General features: G+C 41.9%; 1 protein-coding gene across 2 annotated transcripts in view; it reads right to left on the bottom strand.

The window, feature by feature from the left end:
• plxna1a (plexin A1a) overlaps positions 1–22,643 on the bottom strand; it is a 262,803-nt gene that overhangs the window by 182,513 nt on the left and 57,647 nt on the right. For both annotated transcript variants that reach the window (XM_069694062.1, XM_069694063.1), the window contains exon 3: positions 21,907–22,089. In XM_069694062.1, coding sequence (XP_069550163.1) covers positions 21,907–22,089 — 183 coding nt within the window. The remainder of the gene's footprint in view (positions 1–21,906; positions 22,090–22,643) is intronic.

The following is a 22,643-nucleotide window of genomic DNA, read 5'->3' as shown; positions in this document are numbered from 1 at the left end:
GTGTGCAGCTGAGACTGCACAGTTCAAATGCACCCACATGGGATCATACATTGTAGAAACAGTCAATAACACAATGGGTTTAAATGGTATATAGCAGCACAATATTAGTTGATGCATGACAACTAAGATTGGGGTTCAATAGTGTTTTATCAATTCCAAATCCATTATCAAATCCGCTTATCAAATCCAAATCCTTCTTAAGCCCTCATCGAATGAGACTCCATTTACACTTCATGCATCTGAGGTGGAATCACAAAGCTATCTGTCAAAAAGTCAAATGCAACCAAGAAGTGTTCACAATGGAACTGAAATACAGCGCATTGACCAGACAAAAAAAAAAAAAAGTAATTTTATTTTGGCCTATGATCAAATTTTTTAATGGAATTATCACTTATTATCTGCAGTTGATTTAATTTCCCTGGGGTGACATTTGTCTTTTCAACTGGCAAAAAAGTAATGGCAAAAAACATTGAATTAAGAATTACAGAGGAGATTTGTCAGCCTCAGAGTTTAGTGAATCCAGGCATTTTGCCAACTGGACCAGGATCCAAAAGTTGTGATATATATTTAAATATATTGGTCCTTTTATTACAATAATTGTTATGTAAGTAATATTGGTGGTGGGATAAGGCACGCACAACCAACATGCACCACAAAACCTCATGCAGTGGCAGGGACGGCAGCTCTATGTGTTTTCATAGGAAGTGTTAGCCAAGGTCAAAAGAGAACAGCAGCCCACACAAAGATGGAGAAAGAAAGACAAAGGGGGAGTGCCAGCTCAATGCATTCCTCAGCATCCGTCCCCTTTGTAGCCATCACTTCTTACCATCTCTATAAACATTATGCAAATGTCTGTGCTGCCGTGCAGCGCGCTATAATGTGATGTTGGCGGTAACAGTAAGCAGTAATCATGTTTAAGGAGTATGGGTGGAGAAATCAAACAAGGGTATTTATTATCCGGCGATCCCTAATCCGATAAGCTGTCATCTCTTCACTCTGCAGCAATGCCTTCAAATATGAAAAAAAAAAAAAAAGAATAGAAGGAGGGCGGGAGATGGGAGCGACAGCTTCAGTCTCACTGAATTCTCTTCCTGTCTCTTTCTGTTCCAGCCCAGACAAATCTGAATTTAGCACCGTTATTGTGTCTGTCTAGTTGTGGGTAATTAAATGTAGCTGATAATTTGATCTTTTTGTCTTCTGTCTTTTTGTTCCTTCCTCACAGCCACTGTGGGAGATTACACCGTGTTGTGTGTGCCTGTGTGTGTGTGTGTGTGTGTGTGTGTGTGTGTGTGTGTGTGTGTGTGTGTGTGTGTGTGTGTGTGTGTGTGTGTGTGTGTGTGTGTGTGTGTGTGTGTGTGTGTGTGTGTGTGTGTGTGTGTGTGTGTATCAGTCTTGTGATGCCATAAAGGGCTGTGCCTCCTGCTAGACGCCTTTCAATTAGAAGGTTAAACAAAGGAATGTGTTGAATGGCTGCTTTATTTTGGAAGAGACAGAAAAAGAAAGAGAGAGGGAGACACAGGTCGACCCAACACACACAAACAAATCACAAATAGTGCCAACTGCATTGTCTGAATTGCCTTTTCTGTGTTCTGAATTATTTTATTGCTACCCAATTTTACAACTGTTTCACAGAACTATAGATTTTGGGGATTATTTACTGTGTAGTAAATGTTTTAAAGCCAAATAATTTATCAGCTCAGTGTAGTCTGACTGTTACAACTGTTGAGCCGCTCTCTGTATTTTATACACTGCTATGGCAACATACTTCCTAATAAACAACCATTTAAGACAGTCAAGTGGACAGAGCTGTAGAAAGGGATGAGAGAATGGGGAGAGCAGACTGGGATACAGACAGGAAACAATCAATCAAACACCCTCCCTCTACCCTATCTCACCTCCTCCCTTTCCTTCTTTATTAAACTTCCTCCCGGCTGACCTTTGACCTCCTTGTTCCCAGCTCCCCAGGAACTCAAAAAGTGAAGCTTTTTGCCTTTTGAACCCAGTCTACAGGCTTTTGCCCTGAGGCTGACTGAGGATTTAAAAATGTTTCACAGTGCTCCTCTTTTTTTCTGCGGCAAAGTAAACAACTCACAATGGTCAACCTGGGAGTAACACTGCAGATTGCTGGTTCAATTCCAAATAAACAATAAAGGGGAGAAAGATATATATATAAACAGACCGCTGTCACCCCATGGGCTCCAATCCCGCTTGATACCAAGTACTTGAAGCAACATTTCTTATGTTCTTGTGCTTTACTGTCTAAGATAATAAAACAGTTGCAGTACAAAGAAGGAGAGGGGACATACAATGTAAATCTCTTATTATTAAGCAATTATGCATCTAAATGGGGATCCAGTGTAATACACACATATTATATATGCAAACATGAGCCACACACTACTGGCCTCCAGCACAAATTGTAGTCTGCCTCTTTTTGGGTTATCAGGCTTCACATTAATAATCTAGGATCATTACTATCATGAAGGGAGTAGTCAACTGAATCACTTTTGGTTTCACAATCCAGCTTTGATACTTTGCCTCAAAGAGTCAGAGCTCTTTATAATATGATAAAAACCATAAGCGGAGTAACATGAAGTTAAAACTATGACACTATTTTCTTAGAGTGGCAAAACGTAACATACAGCAAATGAAATGCGTACAAGTATGAAGTACTAATAGTATTATCTAAATACCAAAATGAAAACTAAATGGATTATTTTTCAAACTCTATCTATTCATTCTCCACTGATATTTGTGACCAAACTATTATGAAAAGTTGTACAATCAGCATAATTAACATGCGGCAATAATTGTCATTCATTATGTTATCAGTATGGTAAAGTATCTCTTTGTGAGATACTTTGCTTTTAACCTAAAGTGCAAAAAACAGTCTTTTTTTATTATGGTAAGCAAGCTTAAGGACCAATGTCTCCAGTGCTAATTATCACTTGTCATTGATTTATGAACTCATCGGTTATGTCATTGTGAAAGATCCTGTAGGAATGATGACTTATGACTCCCATTATGACTTATGACTCCCATTGTCCTGGGGGCAAAATGACCCGCAGCTGTTCAACCAAGTTCTATTTTATTTTTATATTTTTATATTTTTTGGGATCATTAGTCATCATTCTTTAAAGAAACCCTCACAGCCTCCTTGTCACCAATGATCCCCAAAAAATATGAAAATAAAATAGAACTTGGTTGAACACAGCTACGGGTCATTTTGACCCAAGGACAACGTGAGGGTTAATGTTGTGAATGGTCTAGGACTGGCTAGCTTTGACATGCTTGAACAAAGCAACGTGCACAAATACTTTATTTTCCTAGTTTGGTGTGGAAACACTTGCCTGGCCTGCAGAAAGCCTTGACCTCAACCCCAACACACGCCTTTTCCCTGTAGGAATAGTGACTGTGAGCCAGAGCTTATCACCCAGCATCAGTGTGCAGCCTTACTGAAGCACTTTTGGCTAAATGGGAGAATATCTTCACAGCTAGGGGACATAATCCTGAAACCAGAGGAGTGGAGGCTGTTACAGCAGCAGATTAATGCCACTCAACATTTGAATAAATTGTACTGATGTAAAGGTTAGGTGTCCTCATATTACTGGTCTTGAGATGTACCTGAAAACTCACAGACACGCACACAAGGAGATCTCTAAATGTTAACATCCCAGTGGTGTTACAGAGGCTGTTATCCCTCCATCTCCAGGCATCCCTCCTCTCTAATCCCTCGCTCCACATTCTGTCATCAGCCTGGCAGAGAGAGGAAGACAGACAAAGAGAGAGAAAGAGAGAGAGATGGCCAGACTCTTGGCTGGTGTGCATGCTGTTTGGACAGATACAGGAGTATGTGGAGAGCCTTCTCATCTCTAATCTCTCTCCTTTCTCTCGCCTGCCTATGCTCCCTCCTCTACCTCTTTAGATCGGTCTGCATAGAACTCAACTTTGTCCTTATGCACTTTCTTTTCCATGCTGTTTATAAAATCAGCAATGTTCATTCTACTCAGTGAAGCAAAGTAAACCACACATATGTAAAACGAAATAATCAGATAATTGAAAGAAGAGCAGAAAATTAAAGAATGGGGAGAGGAAAGAAAAAAGTCAAAAAAACACAATAATACTATAATATACTAGATATTTTAGCATGCTGACATATTGCTGACACTAAAAATGAAGGCTACAGCGCTTATGAGAATATGTTGATTTAGAGATAGTGTTTCCATGTTGAAAACACTGAACAAATCTGATATACTATTCTGTCCAGTGGTTCTCCAACAAAGATCTGGGGACACCAATGCACGTGCACCAGTGGGCCTCTAAGAAGAATGTTGACTACTTTAATTTTATCTTCATTTAATTAACCAGAAACTGCCCCAGTATTGTTTCCCAAGTGCAGCCTCTGCTGTAGACCACCAAGATAGTCAAACACTCCAATCTTTAGGTAAACGAAGAACAACAGAAAGTGTGCCGCATGGAAAATGTAAGATAAAGTACATCACGATAAAGATAAAGAGGTACATAATGGGTTTTGTGACTATCGTTAAAATAACAGGCGTTTGTTGTTTTATTACCGTATCATACAGTTCCACTACTTTAACCAATATCCCGTGAAGGGCCCCCTTGTTTCTAACAGTGTGATGAAGTCATATGTTGCGGCGGTCAGATGCAGGCAGCTGTGTGGTCCACTGACCTGGTCAGAAGCCTCAAAAGGTCTCATGGTTCCATTTACTGATGGCGTGACCGGCTCAAGGATTAAATGTCACGACACCGGGGTCACGGTGAAAAATGTCAACACTGACTCGCCGTATGAATGAAACCGGACTCACGAGCAAAGCTGCATCAACTTTTGTTTGTTTTAACGCCTGACACGATGTTAACATTTTCATTTACTAACTTGTCTATCAACTGTGACCAACAAGCTCTCCCCAGCCAAGTTCACAATTCCCCTTCTTCACCAAGTGTGATTTTTTTTCACCCCAAACTGAATTATGATCCATCCCACTATTTATACTGAAAGGAAACTTTAAATTGAATAACTCATATCTTTCTTAAGACAGAAACAAATGTTGATACAAATATTAATCTTATCTAACACTGACCAAACCATAGTTAATTAAGTCTCTTTACACTTTGTATTGCATACCCCATTCCTGTTTATACTACAATATAACCAGACAATTTACTGGTCACCATGGTTGCAGATCAGTATTGCTGCTTCACATTTCATAAATTGTTTATTTCACACTACGACATTTCTTCTTAATATTTTCAGAACCCACAGATGTGTTGCCCATCATGTACATAGGTTTATCGTGTATCTCAATACAGCCTATTGCTACTGTTTGCGTGATGTGGTTATATGTTAAACTATACTTCACTGTAGAGGTATTTGAAGTGTGCAGTTACAGTTAATCTTGTGCTTTTCTCCGTATTGGGAGCCTGGTACTTTGGTACAAATGTTAAATACCCTTCACCAAAGCCACTCCAATTTATTTGCTACATTCTCACTGTTGGAAATGTATTTCAACAGAAGAAAAGCTGAGCTATTGAGGTATTATATTTTTAAATCCTTGACCTCAATAATGTCACAAACAGTAACAACTGAGTGGTCAAACGAGGCTGACCTGTGCAGTGCATTTTGTATTTCTGCGGAGAAACTGGTGGAAAAGCATAAACATAACATCCGTCACTTTATCTATCCTTGATCGTTTAACTTCTATCACTCCCCGCCATCCATCCATCCCATTATTCTATCCCTCATCTCTCTGTTATAATCTCCCATTCAGCCATCCCTGGTGCATTGTAATCTGCTGTAATCTGATGGATTAACCTCACCGCTTTGGCTCATCAGTCGATGGTTCTGCTTCAATACCGTTGGCTTTAACTACGGCTGCTCTTCTTTACTCTTTGAATGTGTCTGCATATGTACGCACAATACATGTGAAATAAAGCTGAGTGAAAGACAGAGAGAAGAGGTACAAGGAAGCAGAGGAGAGAGAGATCAAATGCAATGACAAGGAAATGGAAAGAGGGACAATTTAAGGCAAAGAGAAGAAAATAATATCTCACCTTAAAAGTGCCAAAAGAAGTGACTAAAGTGCCTCAGAAAAAAAACATTCAACTCAAGCCAGTTGAAAAGCAAAAATATAGCCTTTAAACTAACCAAACCAAACGAGAAGAAAATTAATTTTAAGCAATATAGTCCATCCATTTTGTGCTACTATCTGCTTTATTCTAATCCTGTGCATCTACACTGCAAATAAACATTTCATTGCACGACAAATATAACACCTCTAACAACCAGATTCAAGAGTTCTGGCGTGTGGTGTAAATGGACAAAGATTGAGTGAAAGAATCAAGACGCTCACAACACACACACACACACACACACACACACACACACACACACACACACACACACACACACACACACACACACACACACACACACACACACACACACACACACACACACACACACACACACCATGGCAGACGAGCTGAACGCCTCATGGTTTCAAAAGGCTGAATGGCTCTTGCTCGGCTCAGCAGGCGATCAGGAGCACAAGACCAAATCCTGCAGACACGCACACACACACACACACACACACACACACACACACACACACACACACACACACACACACACACACACACACACACACACACACACACACACACACACACACACACACACACACACACACACACACACACACACACACACACACACACACACACACACACACACACACACACACACACACGCACACACACACAACCACACACACACTCTTCAGAGAGCGCCAAGACTGATTGGATTAAGTCTTCTCATTTTGGGGATGGAGAGTGTTAATTAGTGTGAGTGTGTCTGTGTGTGTTATAAAGCTGTAACACCTGAGATGCCACATGAAAGCGCAATTTACGCAGACAGGCTGGTGGGTCACTTACTGCCACACAGTTTTTGATGTCACGGGTAGGTAGTTGTTGTCTGATTGACGCAATGTTTGTCAACAACCGTACTCTTTTTTTGATTTATAAGTCTGTCAAATCTAAACACACATGCATGATACACATGTTTTGGATTAAGTGATTCACACTTTCTGAGGTTTTTATTATCAAATGTCTATTGCAAATAAGTTGCCATAGAGGTAAAAAGAAAATCATCCTGTTTCCAGGTTTTCCTCAGTATCAAATAAATCCAGTGACATCTGTGCGTCCACTGCAAACTGGAAGTGCCACAAGCTAATTTGGGCTGCTATCAATGGGATGCAGTTGCCTCGATTTCTTCTGAGAAGGACCACCAGCATTCAACTCCTACACCCACCTGGGTACATGGCGCATGTGTAATCAGTTTTGGCGTAATAAAAAGCTCACAGGAATGTCCTCAGGAAATACATACAGGATCTGAGCCAACTAGAAATATGACTCCAAACATTGGAAGTATATGTGATATGTAATTTTGTTGCATTATCATCCACTGGGGACGGACTAACTGCATTAGTTTTGTTGTCACTGTCTAATTCTCTCCATCATCAGCTAATTCCTGTTCTCCTCTGTCCTCCTCCACCCTTGATTCTCTCTTCTCTTCTCCCATCACAGGTTTCTACTACTCATCCAGCCCTTCCCTTTTTATTTCCTCTCTCTCTCTCTGTCGTTCTCTTCCTCTATTGTCCCTCCATATGACTCTGTAACATCAGGCAGCCTGCCAAGCCACTGTACACTTCAATTAGACTAGAGACCTCGGGCTCACGCACACACACACACACACACACACACACACACACACACACACACACACACACACACACACACACACACACACACACACACACACACACGCTCACACACACACACACACACACACACACACACACACACACACACACACACACACACACACACACACACACACACACACACACACACACACACACACACACACACACACACACACACACACACACACACACACACACACACACACGCTCTCACACACTACCCAGTGAAGACCTGAAGGCTGCAGAGAGAAAGCGAGTGTGTGTTTGTGTGTGTGCGGGGCTGGCAGTTGGAGCGTGTCCTAGAGTGTGACTTTGATATCAGTCTTGGTAATCTAACTCATTCTCTCCGCTGTATCCAGATACAATAGAAGCACGCACACACACACACACACTTATACATACACACCAGATGGCTGAACAACACCGGATCTTTGTCCTCCTCTGTTCACTCACCATCAACCTTTGTACAGTATTTTCTCTGTAGTTCTTCTTTAGTGTATCTGCTCATCTGTTTGCCTTAATGCATGTTTATCTGTTTATCATTTAATACGACCAAAAAAAATTAACTTGTCTGTTCAGCCATTGTTTCTCACTAAATCTGATTTCTTATATCACCTTTTGTCTGTTTACATAACTAATCAATATTAGCTAATACAGTAACTACATCTCTGGTGTTATAATTTGTTACCTTTGAAAGCTTAAAGTCTTACTTTTATGGTTTTCACTGAGACAAATGCTCAGATCAGGAGAATTCATTAAGGCAAGCAAGATAAACTGTCAGGTGATAATGTCTCCAAATGTACAAAGTTTAATGATAAATTCAACATTGTTGTTTCCATTCGAATTCTCAATATCAGAATAATCTTTTGATTACATTCAACATAACAATTTGAAACTGAAACAACAGATGAAAAATCTAGGCGGAAAAAGATCATTATACAAAGGTATTCAAGTAAGGATGTGTGTGTGTGTGTGTGTGTGTGTGTGTGTGTGTGTGTGTGTGTGTGTGTGTGTGTGTGTGTGTGTGTGTGTGTGTGTGTGTGTGTGAGGGCGAGAGAGAGAGAGTATGTGCATGGAGTTAAGGGTCATTGTCCTTGATTGCGGAGGCCACTCGAGACATTAGATGTTCTCGCAGCAATCACAATGTTCACAAGTGTCCAAATCAGAAATCAGGAAGCTTCTGGAGAGCAGGCAATCAATATCATAAACATCATCAAGGACAATGCTCTGACTCCCTGATGCACGCGCTCTCTGTCTCTCACTCTTAACCTTCTTATTTTCTATTTCATTATATGTCCTCGACCCCGACCGACTCTCAGGCTGTGTGTCTGTCTGTCTCTCCCTCATTAACATACGGCTGCTGAGCCTCGGCCCAAAGTCCTTGTGGCTGCCTGACAAGCTGGCTTTGAACTGGACTAAATACACATACAGGGAAACCAAGGTGAGGACAATGACTGCGCAAAAACAACAATGGACTAAAGAAGTGCTCGTGTTTTACAAAACATAGCAGAGAGGAGTGGATTTCAACCATAGAAAAAAGACGCAGTTGTAATTATCAAAAGTTGGTTACTGTCTTTCTGGAAAAAGACTTCAACATAGTAAAACACTTGGCTGACGGTATATTATGTAATACGTTTTATATGCATCCTCTCATTTACAGTGCTCTCTGGTAACAAATGAATGGACAAATAAACATCAATAAATTCCAACACATTGTCTCACTGATGAAAATGTACAAGTAATAAAATGGTACAAATTATATTCTTTGGCTTTCACAATCACCAAATATCACCGCATTCTAGATTTAGAAGTGGTACGTGGACAGCACTCTCCCGGTCCTGGTGCTACCAGACCCAGATTCACAGTGTGAATATGAGAAGAGTATGACGCCATGTTGGTAAATTAGGTTAGGTCAGGTTAGGTAGTTACTTTATTAATCCCCAAGGGGACATTTTTTTAATGACCACTGCAGGCTCCTGCTTTAATTCCTTGATAGTTGCTGCCGTTGCAACAACTGTTTATGTGACTTCATCTAGCCCTGCTATCGGGGTGTATCACTGCCATAAGTCATGGGCATGCAACTAAAATGTGAGAGCATGATTTCTTGTTTTCATGATTAAATATTGTAATATTCTCAAAAGTCCCCCCTCCACCCCAAACTCAAATATTCTCTGCTCTCTCGAGGACTTGCTCAGGTCTCTTAAAACAGTACATCGGCACTCAGAGACATTGTTGCTTGTGCAGATTTGGATTTTAACCCCTCCTCATTACACGCAAAAGGATTCCTCCTCTAATGTTCACCTCATGGATGGATGGATGGATGATTAATGACACACCCTGGATCTTAACATGAAATGTCACAAATGGTGTTTCATGGTGTCAGACACGGTTGACACCCACAAGCACACACATATTCTCCCCACAGAAGACATCAGAGAATACACATCATTGTCGTGACAGACCCCACTGAGTGTGAAGTACACCATGTGTGACTGATAAGACAACAGAAGGACCGTGTGTATGCATTAGGGTGTGTGTGTGTGTGTGTGTGTGTGTGTATTAATGGATAGACAGATGGGGCAGTCTAGAGGAACAGTTGATGGAGGCTTTATACTGCAGCTGCCCCTTTCTCTTCCCCTCTGAAGCAAACACACACTCAGAGAAGCAAAAAATTCTCTACTGGCACCATTTGTGTGTGCGTGTGCGCGCGCGCGCGCGCGCGTGTGTGTGTGTGTGTGTGTGTGTGTGTGTGTGTGTGTGTGTGTGTGTGTGTGTGTGTGTGTGTGTGTGTGTGTGTGTGTGTGTGTGTGTGTGTGTGTGTGTGTGTGCGCAGTGGGCTGTTTGTGTAGCAGCTGCCCTGGCATCAGGTGGGCAGCTCCCATTCAACATGAAGAAAACACAGCTGCTTTAATATGTAGACGCACATTATTTCCTACACTAAACACAGCGCACATGATGCACTCTCATACCTACATTGGGAGTGTGATTCCCTGTAATCTAAGGATCGGTAACTCTCGCACACACATTTGCCCATGTGCACACAAACAAAAGGAAAATTGGCCCTCTGCAATCCCAGACACACACACACACACACACACACACACACACACACACACACACACACACACACACACACACACACACACACACACACACACACACACACACACACAGGCTGTACCCTTTCCTGTATGTGCCCTCTAATCAGACATGAACACACACACACACACACACACACACACACACACACACACACACACACACACACACACACACACACACACACACACTGTACCCTTTCCTGTACACACACTCAGACATGAACACACACACACACACACACACACACACACACACACACACACACACACACACACACACACACACACACACACACACACACACACACACACACACACACACACACACACACCCAGGCAGCATCTTTCCCCTGATGGTAAAGCTGAAGATATTTAAACACACACTTGCTAAGATGCATCGTTCCTGACGACCTAAGACAACGTACAAGAGATACTAGTGTGTGTGAAGCAAAACGTTGCCACACAACCATCAACGCAGCACACACACAGCCACCCCCAACATGCCAGTTGTTCTCCAGATGCACGCCAGACACAGAGACACATGTCCGCCCATCACCTCCTGTATCTGTGCAGACACATGTTGTGATGTGAGGAGGTTAGCCAGCTTGAATCAGGCCACTGGCACCTGACACCGGTCATCAGCCCAACAGCTGTCTGACTGCATCGCTGGCTGGTGCTGAACATCCACATATGTGTGTGTGTCTGCTGTTTGTCCGGCCGTACATGCCCCAACGGTGGAAACATTCTGACTGGCGGACTGCTGATGTCCACATTGGGTAAGAAAGGGGGTTGGATTTCTGGGGTCACGGGATCAACACTTTTTTTTCCCTTGTTGCACATTTTTCTCTTCCAATCACAATATGCTGTATTCATACTGGAGCAATGTGTGAATGACATCATGAAGAGGGAAGCTCTCCCTGGAAGACAGTGCGGCAGATGGACACACTGGAAAATGAGATAAGGTCAGACATCCAAAATACTATACTATACAAATGACAACCGGTTCATTCATACAATAAAAGCATTTTTTATTTTAATTGTTCTCACTATTAATAGTGTTTATCTCATTTACTGTGTCGATGTATCACTACCATAAAACAAGCCCGCTTTTGTTTAATGTAAATAAGTGTGGTTGATGTTTACTAGCATGGCTCCGCCCACTTATTTCTCACAGCTTCAGTCAGGGCTCATTAAGGGTCACTCAGCAGACCAATCAGCGTGCAGTCGGAGTTGTTAAATGCTACGATGTTGAACTCAACCTTTTCTTTGTTAATGCAGTTCCAACAATGGCGGTTGTGGTAGAGCTCAATGAAACAATGCGCACAGTTGTAGTAATGCTAGCTGGAGCTGGAGTCTGCAAAGTCTGGAACGCTAATTTGCCGACACAGCGCAGCACTCTGCTCACATTGGAGGAGGGTCTCTGTTGTTTGCAGCCTGGTGAGCTACGGCCAACAACATACATCATATGACGGTCAATGATGATTCATGAAAAGCTGCTCCAGTAGTTTCAAAATTAACCTGGGGTCTACGCCTGTTAGGATGCAATGACTGGAAAAAAATCTCTAATGGAGCGAGGCCTGACCGACATATTCACGCAGTGAATTTGGGTCTGCCAACACCAGTCCAAAAGGTTAACATGTATCTCTTCAGCTAACCTAATCGCTCGAGAGAGAGAGAGAGAGAGAGCACAAAAAAATGTATAAATTCTAATTTACAAAGATCATTTTGCTGCACTAAAGAGACCAAAATAGAGCAAAACGTCAATTGAATGGTAATATACAGTGATGTGCATTTAATCAATGTGTCAGCAATCAGTTAAAAGAACAAACTCTTTAATGCACAAACCAATTAAGGTAAAGTTACATGGATTTAGTAGTCGTAACTTTTGATACACTGTTGTTCTCACTGACAAGAAAATATTGATTTTATAATGACCTATGAGAACAATTTAGGCATAAGTCTGTAGAAAAACATTGGCTGTTCCCATTTTTCCATATGGATTTGTTACGTGCAACCAACACTCACATCACTCTGCTCCACGATGGCAACTCCAATGTCAAACTCTGCAAGGTTTTCTGTGAATTAAAGCCGTCTCACGGCTGATAGGTTTAGCTGTGATCTTTCCTTTTGGCTCTTGACACACACAAAGCCTTCCCACTTATCAAAGATTCATTAGCTCACTAATATATCCATCTAGCACTCCATGCACATCGCCCATCCATTAACACTGAGCCATATTCCTCCACAGGGACTGCTGAGATAATGCCCTGCTCAAGGACACAGGGTGTAATACATATGAAATGATAGCCCACTTGGGAATTGAACCCACAACCACAATGGTACATTAGCAGTAGCTGCCTCTAATAAGTGATGCAGAACAGTATCATATCAGCCTCGGTCCCGGAGGTGGCAGAGATCCTGCTGTTGTAATTCAGATCACTCTGCCGGCACTAAAGGAGGATGATTCCTGTATCACTCCATCCTCATCTGATGCTGCGCTGACTTTGAAGAAAAAGGTTTTACTCTTTTTTTTATTTTTTTTTTATCTACCTACTGTCTATTTGTTTTCCTCCTATAATATCTAACAGCTGGGGATTTCAATGAGTATAAAGGAGCCGTTTTTACGTTTGGAAGCCGGTCTAACATGCAGCCCCACTGATTCATTTTCACACTAATGTATTCATTTTCTGCATGGAATCATGTGGCAGTAAAAAGAGAGTGTAAAAAAGTACTGTGAAATAAATCCACTTTACATGTACTTTAAATCGCACTTTTTTGCTGACTCACTAAATATATGAAGTCCCACTCATTCGTTCAAGATATTTTAACACTATACAAATCCTGCTTTTTGCATTACATGCTTCAAATGTAAAGTGCTTTGGCTGGTTAAAATCTATTTCTTAAACTGCTAATATTAATTACATAAATCCCTAACTATCCTCTGTTTACACTGGATAGACCAGCTATCAAAAATGTTGCTTTGAGCTCCATTAAAAATGTGGTCTTCAAATGCCCCTAAACATAATCAAGGGAGAAAAAAAATTGTACAAAGGCTTTTTACTCCTCTCGAGGGATCTGTGCAGTGTCTGAAAAATCTGGTTGGGGCCGAGGACTACAAGTTTGAAAAAAAAAGTATAATAAGGAACGGACTCAAGCAGAGAGGCTGGAGGCTCCAGCTGCGTTAGTCAATGCTTTAACCATCAACACCCATGAATCTCTAAACCAGACTAAACCGGCCAGGATTTTGTTTTGTTTTTTGTGCAGGGTAGCTAGTAAAAACTCATACTCATGAGGAAAGTGCATCCTGATTGGACGATACACTAATTCAATTGGTCCCTAATCCTAATCCTCCCAGAATGTAACATCCAGTCACTCAGCAAGGGCATTTAGTCCCTCCATTTAGTTCAGAAAAAGACATCTAGCAAACTGGATGGTGCTCAATTTGCTTTGTGGGTAATATAGGCACCGAGCGTCTCCAGTTGAAACTCCATCATCAGTCCAACAATGTTATCGGAGTGCAATTCTAAATTGGCGGAGTGCTCTTTAAAGATATTGTACATAAGGGACAATCCATTTTACCAATTTGTCTTATCTTAAACAGTCACATCTATAAAGCAGATGAGCAACATGATTATATACAAGTAGGTCTATACATCACTTTAATCGGCCTTATATGTCTTTGTATCTGTTCATCATCTCTCTCCCTCTATGTCTCTCTCGTTCATGCAAGGCTTGACAGAGACAGCACTTTTTTTGTTGGCTGACATACTGTATACTAATGTACTAATGGATAGAGGAGATAGGGAGGATGAGGGAGTGGAGAGAGGGAATGAGGAGTAGAGGAGAGGACAGTTCGCCACACACATACTCTCTCTCTCACACACACACACACACACACACACACACACACACACACACACACACACACACACACACACACACACACACACACACACACACACACACACACACACACACACACACACACAGATGAGGCAGGGAATTCTCGAGGGAGGCAGATTTGCGGGCAACTAGCCCACCTCAGTTGGGAGAGAGAGAGCTGAAGGTGACATATAAGCGAGAGGGAGAGGGAGCGGAGGGGAAGCGAGAGGGTTGTTGTAGACAGAGAAACTGTAAGGCCCGAAGACAGGGAGAGCAGAAAAGTACTAGTGGAGAGAATGGGATGATAATTCACTCAAACTCTAGCACCGCTTGCAGCAGTAATATTATCTCTGCGAGATTTACACACTAGTCTTCCCTCAACAGGCTCTTACAACAGCAACACACACGGGCATTTATAGGGAATAACACACACTAGCACAAAGACATCCATCCACTGACACTTGATATATACTGTATATTCGTTCATACACACTGCAGCACACACACACAGCGTGAATGCCAAACTGCTGTTGTAGAAACTCTCAAATCACCCTTTTGAGCTTGAATGTGTGAATATGAATAAAAGCAATATGTGTGTGTGTGTGTGTGTGTGTGTGTGTGTGTGTGTGTGTGTGTGTGTGTGTGTGTGTGTGTGTGTGTGTGTGTGTGTGTGTGTGTGTGTGTGTGTGTGTGTGTGTGTGTGTTTCGGCTTTGTGGAGAACTAGGAAGAAGCTCCAGGTATGACTGATATGTCTAACACACACACACACGGCTTGAAAAAAAGCCTGTTGTGTATTCTGAGAAACTAATAGGACATTATTCTACTAACTTCTTGTTAATGGGATAAAGATGGAATTAGAGTGTTCAGGTGTTGTGCTCATCTGCTCATTATGAGTTTACATTGGAGGGAAGAGAAACTCTGATCCGCACACACTTGCTCGCAGACAGAGAAACAGACAGCAGCCCGACCCGAAGATTATCAATCATCTCTACCAGCCTGGTGTTTTTGCCATTTAACCAGCCTGAGCAGCCGATGCGCTGCTTCAATCATCATCTGCCAGTCTAAATGCTAGTGCTAATTAGCATTCACATGCTAAATTACCTCCCATCCCATGTTTCCTGATTAGGCTTAATCATTCTGACAGCTAGTTTTACTGCTAAGCTCGCAGAGCCAATACATTAAAGGCCATCTCAAACTCTCGGACGAGATCCAAGGCACTCTCTTTCACTAGATACAGGGAGGCGAAGAGCGGATAACAACATCCTGCTCCGTATGCTGCTTAGACGAGTGGTTCCAAACCAGGGAGTTGGAACTTGTCCAGTGGGTCACAAAATAATGAATATTTGAATGGTTGCAAAGTTACTTATAGACCTTATCTTTCCTTTATTTAATCTTTAAGTATGATTAAATATAACGTTGCCAAAGTATATAGGCACAAGTCATACTAGCAGGGTAAACTCTGGATTTGGTGGATAAGAAATGGTGTTGGTGGTCATGGGTAACAAGTATGACCTTGTGGCTTTGTGAAAAGATAACGTTGCCAAAGTATGTAGGCACAAGTTCTACTAGTTTCAATTAAAACAGGTAGTGCAGGGGTGGTGGATGTGAGTATTAAGTGGAGTAGTTCTGGGATGCCGGGAATGCTGTTGAGCCTTACCAAGGTGTCGTGGGCCGAACTCAACAAAACACCGGTGAATGGAGACGTCCACTTGATAAACCCAGTGAGATACTGCACACTCTCACCTTGTTGCTAAGGCCTTGTTCTTGGTGGTTTCTTACTTTGGTGTATGAGCATAGCATGCATATTGTTAGTATAGAGTATAGAATGGCAGATAGTAATAGTGAGTCAGTGGACCCTTACTGTGTTATTCCACATTAATTGGGCATTATCTAAAAGAAGGGTACTTAAAAAGTACTCATGTAAGTAAATGTCACAAACAAAGTCCACGTTGACTTTTGTTTTGTACACGGTTTCCATGTTTGTTCCATCCAAGCCACCCCGTGTCCTGTCTGCATGGGTCTCGTCCCTCTTAATAGCCCTGGAAATGAGAGGGTGCTGGTCATGCATGCGTGTATTTTTCACGCTCAGGCAATGCAAAACGTGACATTGACACATTATCTTCTAGGTGTCTGACAGGTGTTTTACAGGCTTTGGTGTGATACCAGGGTGGAACAGTACTTTCTATTGTTGTAAGAAGGCACTGCTTAATTTTAATTCACAGTCCACATAAACAATGTGGTATCCTTTAAATGCTGCTTAGAAGTGGTGAGCTGTTAGATATACTGCTCAAGTAATCGGGGGCAGATTGTGACTTAATTCACGCAATATACTGCTTATTTATTATCTTCGTAAAGGGTTGATATCATTAGGGGGTGAGATGCTGTCAGATGGGAGTGTGGCAGTTAGACAATAGATAGGATTGGCTAATATACCATATGCCACTGTTGTCATGCTGAAGCAGCAGAGAGCACGTGGAGCATCTTGCCAGAGAGTGAATTATAATCTCTGAGGGAGGGATGAGCGATCGAAGGAGCAGGTCTGCTGAACTTCTGGTCCACCTCAGCAGCTCCGAGATACCCTGACGTCTAACCAGTCTCACTTGTCCCTGTCTGGAGGCAGTGAAGTGCCAGTGTTATGTCAATCAACCAGTTGGCACAGTTACCTCAGTAGCGCTGTACTCCAATCAGTCCTGTCACTCAGGCTATCTTCCAAGATAGAAAGGAAAAGGAAAAGTAATTGGATTTGCTGCGAGCTGGGAAATGATGAAATGACATGAAACCATACCCCTTTCACCCACCACACACACAGACACATTCACACACCTATACACCACTGTGAGTAAATCTCCCTCTCTCACGCTCTCTCTCCATCTGTCTTGCTTGGCTCTTTTTGTTTCTAAAATCTGGAAATACTTCAGGCTGTTGAGAGTTTCTTTTCATCTCGCCTGATGCGGCGAGAGCACCTTGTTCTCCCAGGTAGACAAAAGAGGAGACGAAATGAGGGGAATGAAAGGATTTCCAGGATTTTACTGAGATCTGAAGAGGGTTTTTTGGGATGTTTCTGGCAAACAGTGCAGAAGGCAGCCTATAGTGCAATTTCATGCTGTTAAAAACTCAGTACCCAACCTACATGTTATCTCCCAGCAAAGTGATGTGCTGTGGCGTTAAAAAATGTTTTAATCACGTGTGACTTTGAAGTACTGAGCAATGAACAACAGTATATACTGCATGTGCACAGTATACTGCTGTTAGCTGGTAGGCATGAGAACCCAGCAGAATAGAAGCAGCCTGTTCGTCATCATGTGTGTGAAAACACTCCATCCTACATCCCTGCGTGTGGGGAGACAATTCTCTGCACCAATACCCACATCACACATCTTACTGTACAAGTTTAGATCTTCTATTAGACAGCCGATGTCTCATTTCTTTCATCTTGTAACCATGCGTCCTGAGTATTGTACTCTCTTGTATGTCCCTCTGTATATGAAAACATCATATGCACCAGTTAGTATTACCTTTGCTGTCTGCTCATAAGCATGCTGTTGAAGTAGCAAGAGGTAAAATACAAAAATGACTTGAGTTGGATTCGTAGTAGTATTTTTAATCACATAAAGGAAGAGTGGGTCACTTTTATGATGGGGATTTACTTGTGGTCTGATGTGACCAGTATCTTATGGTGGCAAATGTTAACAGTTAGCATAAATTATGTATATAATGCTGCGTTATAGTCAATAATGTCACTTGACCCCCCCAAAAAAAAAAGTCAGCTTCTTTTGATAGTCTTCCTCACTTGCCAGTGGTTCATTAGAACTGAGAAAGCTCCAGATGCTGAGTATTATTATAAAATCCAATTAAAAGCAGCGCAGCTCGAGTTTTTCAAACTATACAATTCCTCAATAAACAATGACTATTCAATACTTCTGCGGCTGTCGCACTGGTTTAGCATTTAGCATTTAGCATTAACCCCCACACTGTACGCAATATTGTGTTCGAAAGATATATAGAAATAAACAACCTCACAATTACTGTTTGTGCGGTTGTTATGTCCAATATTCTGTAGCCTTATAGCAAAATACAGTCAAATGCTGTATTTGATAAATGCTGAAGCAGCATTTTATTATTTTCTGCTTTGTTCTTGTTAGTCATTCAATGCAATAGCAACTATACCCAAATGGAGTCTCCAGCACAACATTAAATCACTCAGTGACCCTTTATTTTGACATAGAGTCTTTAATCGTTTGTCTGTCATCAACACTACTCTGATTAGATATAACTCAAAAGGGAAAATTGTTGACTGGAATGACCACTAATGAAGCAGTCACAATCACGACCTGTAAACAAAGCATCAACTCAACATTAATGGAGATGTTCGCGAGGTATTTTACACAATCATGTCATGTGCTTACTCAGTCATTGCATTGTATTTAGTCATTCTGATGTAAAGCAGAGCTGATTTATCCTGGTTTACGTCACCGTCACACACACACACACACACACACACACACACACACACACACACACACACACACACACACATAGATAGACAGACAGACAGACAGACAAAGACACCAACATTTATCCAAGGGAGTGCCTTGATTTAAGTTCGACACTAGTGATTATATATTCATAGATCAATCAATACAGAGTCTAGCAGCCGAGACATGTCCACGCAGGCAAACACACATTTAACAACAGTCACATTGTAGGAATCCTAATGAGTATGAGAGTGTGTGTGTGTGTGTGCGCAGACATCAATACACTGCAGCTTTACATTTCATTAGGCCAAGGAGTGCAGTTTAACTCCCAATGAATAGCAATAAAACCACAAAACCTGTAACCATCTCTCTCCATCTGCTTCAGCCACACTTTCTTTTCCTCCTCTTTTCTAATCCAACTCTATTCCCCTCAAATTTTATTTTGTACGCATCAAGTTCAGTCATTTAAAAGTTGTTCTCCAATTCTTTTGAGAAAACCTCATTTAAAACTGAAACTAATCACTTCCTATGTCGGAGGAAGACCAACAAATGGGGAAGCTTAATACACTGGCTGCAGCTCGAATCGCTGTTGATTTATAGTAATTGTCATCCCGTCTCGCCGTTTCCCCGCTCATATAGACGACTCCGTTTTTACTGCAGCATCTGCATTGATCTGTGTGAGGACACTGGCAGCCTCCACCTCCATGTTCACCTTCCTCCCTCCATCCTCGAGCACAGGAAGACACGCCGGCTGAGGGGAAATGGGATTCCGATCAGCGGGATATCATCCAGGATCTTGCTGACCCCCACACTCTCAACACACACGCGCACAAATCATCTGTCGGTGCACGCAACCACAGACACAGTCCAGGGGTCAGGCGCAAGGACTAGCGGGCTGGGTTTCAGTCGACTTAGCAAAACTCGAGTGACAGGAAGCTGCGTAAGGAGGCATGTGTGTCTGTGTGTGTGTGCATATTATCATAGCCTGTAAAAAAGTAGTTGACAGCAGCATTACCGCAATAGCTATTCCACAGGCTGCCGAGACGCACAGAAGTAATGCTTAAACTGTCAAACTCACATCTGAAACTGAAGCAGCTGAATATTCAAGTCCTTTCAGCTGAGTTTAGCAGAATATGACAGAGAGGAAGATATAAACACAAAGGTTTCCGCACAAAGACATCGCCATCTGAAATAAGACATCGGCACCTACAAAATTATATTTGACTTAAAAGTACAAAAACTCTGGGGAACATTCTGGAAAACTTTTCAAAGTTAAATGCCGCACACTGTGAAATGTGGTTTTAACTTTTTTTTTTTTTTTTTTTTTTTTCATTATGTATGTATTTATTCAATTATTTTTATCCTCAGGTGAGTGTTTTATTGAGTCTCAAGAGTATTAGTGACACAGACACACTCGTATGGAGGAGTCCTGCTGAGAAGAAAAGTGTAAAAACAGAAAAAAATATTAAATTCTGAGACGGCTCAGTTGGATCTCAGATGAAAGAGCAGCTGATTGGCACACACACCATGCAGTCGACTAAACACGGGTACTCCAGTAGCACACATAATGTAAATCCACAGGCACACACACAAAAGGACTGCATGCTGTGTGCATGGTGAACATGAGGGGAAATTACTGCTTGCCTGTTATTGGGGAAAGATTCTGAAGTCCCCATTGCGACACACAAACGAACACACAGATACATGCACACATGTTTGCATCTATGGTACTCATGAGACGCATTCAAAATCATCTGCACCCACCTTATAGCCACTCAGACACACTCACTGGCTTTTGACAATCCTGTGACTAGACCGCAGAACAACACTCGGCAAGATGAAACCCACACAGCTCCACTTTGTCTAGCAGTGTGAGCTCCAAGCCAGCCACACATCACCCAAAAAGACACACACACACACACAATCTCGCTCTGTAGGAATAAACTTGCATCTCCAGAGCTGCCGCCTTACTTTTTTTTTTTGTTGTTGTTTTGTTTTTGTTGGTATATGTGTCTTATTTGCTGTTTTAAAAGCACTCAGTGACAACGGCAAAGTAGTGACAAGCCATTTGAAGACGTGGCAAACACAAAATGCCATTAAAGATACACACACACAGCATACTGTATATGCGAACATTCAGAGCTGATATCTGCAATGGCTTCTGATGACAAAACCATTTGTCAGCAATGCCAAAACCAATGACCATTGAAAATACATCATAAAATGACACAAAATTGCTTCAAAGTGAAAATGGTTTTGTGTAGCACACGGAACACACATACACATGCAGCACACACACACACACACACACACACACACACACACACACACACACACACACACACACACACACACACACACACACACACACACACACACACACACACACACACACACACACACACATACATTCTTGTATTCTTGCAGGAGCATTTGAATCCCCATTTTAGCCACATTTTATTAGCTACCATCAAAACACTACTGTCAGGTGAAGTCTTTGTATCTATGATATATTTCGTATATACGATGCATACTGAGAGTTTCTGAGCTAAATGAATATTTGCTGCCTTTGATCAGTTTCCAGTCCCTCTATCAAAGTTAATATATCAATGAGTGATACAAAATTGCAAGGCAAAAGTGTCTTCCATTTCCAGTTTTCCTACCTTCCTCATGTGTCCGCTGCGCGTGCCAGTGAACGCCACAGTGTGCCCGTGGTAGTCATAGGCCGCCACGGACGTCATGCCGTCGTCCTTGTCCACGTAAAGCGGGATGCCCTCGATGGCGGTGGTGCCCCCCAGAGGCTGGTTGAAGTCCTGGCCACAGAAGTTATCATCTATCTGCAGCGGCTGTGGGGGCGGAGGGGGAAAGGAGAGAAAACCATTAATTCAACCATTTACACTTTCAAAATCCTTTTTCTCGTTAAACTAACATTAATTCTTAAAGGGGGAGGCTTTCAATCTCCCCAGCACTTAGCAGAGGTTTTATGGTGCTGGAGAGGAGCCAAGCTGCTGCTGATTTACGGAGAAACGGGATGAAATTGTTGGATGTTACTGGAAAACTTTACTTCAGTTTGTTCAGCCTTTTTTTTTTTTTCTAAACTGACAGACAGGGGTGGAAAGGGACATTTGTATTTCATTAAGAACAGAAAGCGCAATCCTGCAGCAGTTGAGGCCGATGTTGATTGGTGCGTTCTCCTTCATTACTGCCTTTAATTATTTCATCGGGCATGATGTCAATCCAAGCAATTAAGGATCTCAGCATGGTCTGAATGGATGAACAGTTGTTTGCTAATGTTTGAAATATTGATTTCTTACAGCTTTGGTGATGTAGTTCCTAACAAGAGACAAGCTAATACAGTGTGTAAGTCAAATGGAGCTGGAAAACACATGGAGAGGAGGGT

This window comes from Brachyistius frenatus, unplaced genomic scaffold (assembly GCF_029030835.1).
Source record: "Brachyistius frenatus isolate BFR_SWC_R1_liver_20210118 unplaced genomic scaffold, ASM2903083v1 Contig_16, whole genome shotgun sequence".
Classification (NCBI taxonomy): Eukaryota; Metazoa; Chordata; class Actinopteri; family Embiotocidae; genus Brachyistius; species Brachyistius frenatus.
This window is presented reverse-complemented; position numbering and strand designations above follow the sequence as displayed.